The following is a 2,946-nucleotide window of genomic DNA, read 5'->3' on the forward strand; positions in this document are numbered from 1 at the left end:
TTTTCTCTCCCCAAGCTTAATCCCTATTTGTTTGTCCCCCTCCCTTTCCCCAAAAGATATATTTTCTCAGCATTTTACCAAACACGGTGGCTAAATGGACACATATTTACATACACCCCCGACCCCCCCCCCCCCCCACACACACACACACACACACACACCAATTTTGAAGACCACGGGTTAGGGAAAAAAGAGTATGAAATCGGATTAATAGATCAAAGAAATAAGTCCTTCATTCAATAAAGCTACCTGTACCGGCAGTATATTTGACTCACGGAAGACGGCGGAAAAGAAGAAGGAGCCGATGACAGTAGAAAATAGGACGGCCAAGGGCAGCGCGTAGTCGGAGATGGCTTCACGGATGCTTGCACTGAAAAATGGCCTGAGGGAGAAGCAATGAGTGGAAGCAATGAGTGGAAGCAATGAGTGGAAGCAATGAGTGGAAGCAATGAGTGGCATCGTTGTGAAATCAGCTGCTTGTCAAAAAGAATGTAATACGAATTAAATCAAAGAAATCGGAACTTTTACCCCACCCAATGGGCAATTTTTTTCGATAATATTAATATATATAAATGAATAAAATTTGTTGTTGTTGTTGGTGGGGGTTTTTTCTCTCTTTTTTCTGTTTTTTGTTTGTATATGTGAGTGTGGCGCGCGCGCGCGCTGTGTGTGTGTGTGTGTGTGTGTGTGTGTGTGTGTGTGTGTGTATAGGTGTCGGGGGAGGGGGCTGCTCAACAGTTTACAACTTTATTTTCAGTCTATTTAAAAGTATGTTTCTGAGTGGATATTACTGAAATTCGTTGATCAAAGGTACAAACAATTTATGTAAATTTGTAATTTCCACGGACACTTAAGCTTTGGGAGTCACCAAACTTTGGCTACCTTTTTCTCGCTAATTTTACTTCTGATACCAGACTGTCCCCACCTGCTTCAGTCACAAATATCCTGACTTCTGTTTCAAGACAGAAGGGTGTTTTTTCATGAAAAGCAAGACAAATGAACAAACAGTCAGGTGACACCAATAACTCCCAATGACCCAAAATTTTATGAGCACCTGACTCCGCCACGTACTGGCACAAACCGTTACGTTAGCAGCAATTGTAGGAAAAAACAGCGAAGCACCAGTCAATAATACTCTTTATTTCGGAGACGACATTTTTGCACTCGTTCACTTTTTTCACCTGTCGCTCTTCAAGTTGTGTAAAGCCAAAAATTCCAACTGAACACCTTTATGTCATTATTTTTTATATATATTTTTTTAACGAAGTGTGATCTATACGACGACAGTGGAAAAAATTGTTTATTAACCGAGAACTGGCTCGGGCCAGGACTTATTTGCGTATGTGAAGGTAATGATAAAAAACCCCCTAAAACAACAACAACAACAACAACAACAATAGCAACAACAACAGCAACAACAAAAGCCAAAACAGGACCCCCCCAAAAAAAACTAGCCCCTCCCCCCTCCCAACAATAACAACAACAACAACAACAAAAACAAAACAATAGCAATTGTAGTGGAAGGCCTGCGTCAGCCGATGTTGACCAGAACCATAATACCGGTTTCAACATTAGTTAAGGACCACTTGCAAACGCTCTGAGTGGTCTCCTTAAGTTGACCTGCATGTGGGCGTTTTTGGACTGATCCAGTGGTTTGATGGCACTGCCTCAAGCTTTGGTCTTGGTGGCATGTTGATGCGACACTGGATTTTGGCAAACGGCAGCTTATATTGCCACAAAAGTGAGCACAGTTCGAGACCATACGTCCTTTTATGACGTACACCAGAAATTTTAACTGAAGAATGTCCGTGGTGTAGCACACAAGTCGATTCCCCCCCACCCCAAGCAAATTTGGCTTGCCCCTTTAGGAAGCTTTGCAGTATGCATTGGTAGCCCATTAACACTTTCAGAGCAAACAATTTTGAAATATTCCTTGCTGTCTTTTTTATCAGATTAAAAAAAAATCAGGGCTGTCTGTCAAGGTGGTCCTTAACTTATGTTGAAGTCTGTCTGTAGCGCCACAGATAAAGTCGAGCTAGTGCTTCGACAGCAGCGATGTCTACGTCTGACGAATTTGTATGAGTATGAAGGTTTCTTTTTGTGTGTGTTCTACGGCGCTCGCAACTGCATAGTAATAAGGTCATATGAGAATTTCAGTTTGGTAGGAGTTACTTTTGAAGTTTGCCTGGGTTGCGACTAACGCCTACTCATATCGATTTTGAAACTATCAAGGGATTTTTAATGTGCGCAACTTGCACACGGGACCTCCGATAGTCAGGATCCCCGAGGAAGAGCCAAGGGGAGGGGGGGGGGGGGGCAGAAAGTGAAGATGATAGCGGAGGACCAAAAAAGAAATATAAAAAAATTAGAGAGTAGGAAAGGAGGTGAAAGGTGAGCATTTTTTTTGCTGAAGAAACTATTCCGTCGAGGTAAGGTTTCGAAACTGCGACCTAATGAATGAGAGGCGAACACTGTGCTTCTAGACCACGAGACCCCCTCCCCCCCCCCCCCAATCATACCCCGGGTATGAAGTATAAATGTGTGTATGTATTGTGCACGAGCTCACGTATTGATGTATCATTATTATTCATATTATTACTTTTTAAGGACCCCCCGGAGAGGGTTTAGGTCCTCCGGGGAATTTGCCTCCCTTTGCCCTTTAAATCCCCCCTAGCTCGGACACCGAAACCCCCCCACCCAGACCACCTTAATTTGCAAAATATCTCGACTTCTATTCAAGATAAGTGATTTTTTTCATCAAAAGATGGTTAAACGAACAGTCTTTTGGATGACACCATTTAACTCCAGATGACAAAAAACTGACGAGCGCTTGATTCTACCTCGTCGTGACACAAATGACCCGAACACTTATGACCCAAGGTTTTTCAAAAAAATTGCAAAATATCTTCGTCCCTGCCAGTTTTATAAGAAAATAAAGGGCGGAAT

At 42.6% G+C, this 2,946-nt stretch overlaps 1 protein-coding gene across 1 annotated transcript in view; it reads right to left on the reverse strand.

Annotated features, from left to right (window-relative positions):
- Window positions 1-2,946, reverse strand: part of LOC101848427 (sodium bicarbonate transporter-like protein 11) — a gene marked incomplete at its 5' end in the record, with an annotated part of 13,257 nt that overhangs the window by 7,686 nt on the left and 2,625 nt on the right. The window contains 1 exon segment of the mRNA XM_013081077.2: window positions 276-382. Within this exon segment, the coding sequence (XP_012936531.1) occupies window positions 276-382 (107 nt within the window).

The sequence above is a fragment of the Aplysia californica genome, unplaced genomic scaffold (assembly GCF_000002075.1).
Source record: "Aplysia californica isolate F4 #8 unplaced genomic scaffold, AplCal3.0 scaffold00114, whole genome shotgun sequence".
NCBI classification, from domain to species: domain Eukaryota; kingdom Metazoa; phylum Mollusca; class Gastropoda; order Aplysiida; family Aplysiidae; genus Aplysia; species Aplysia californica.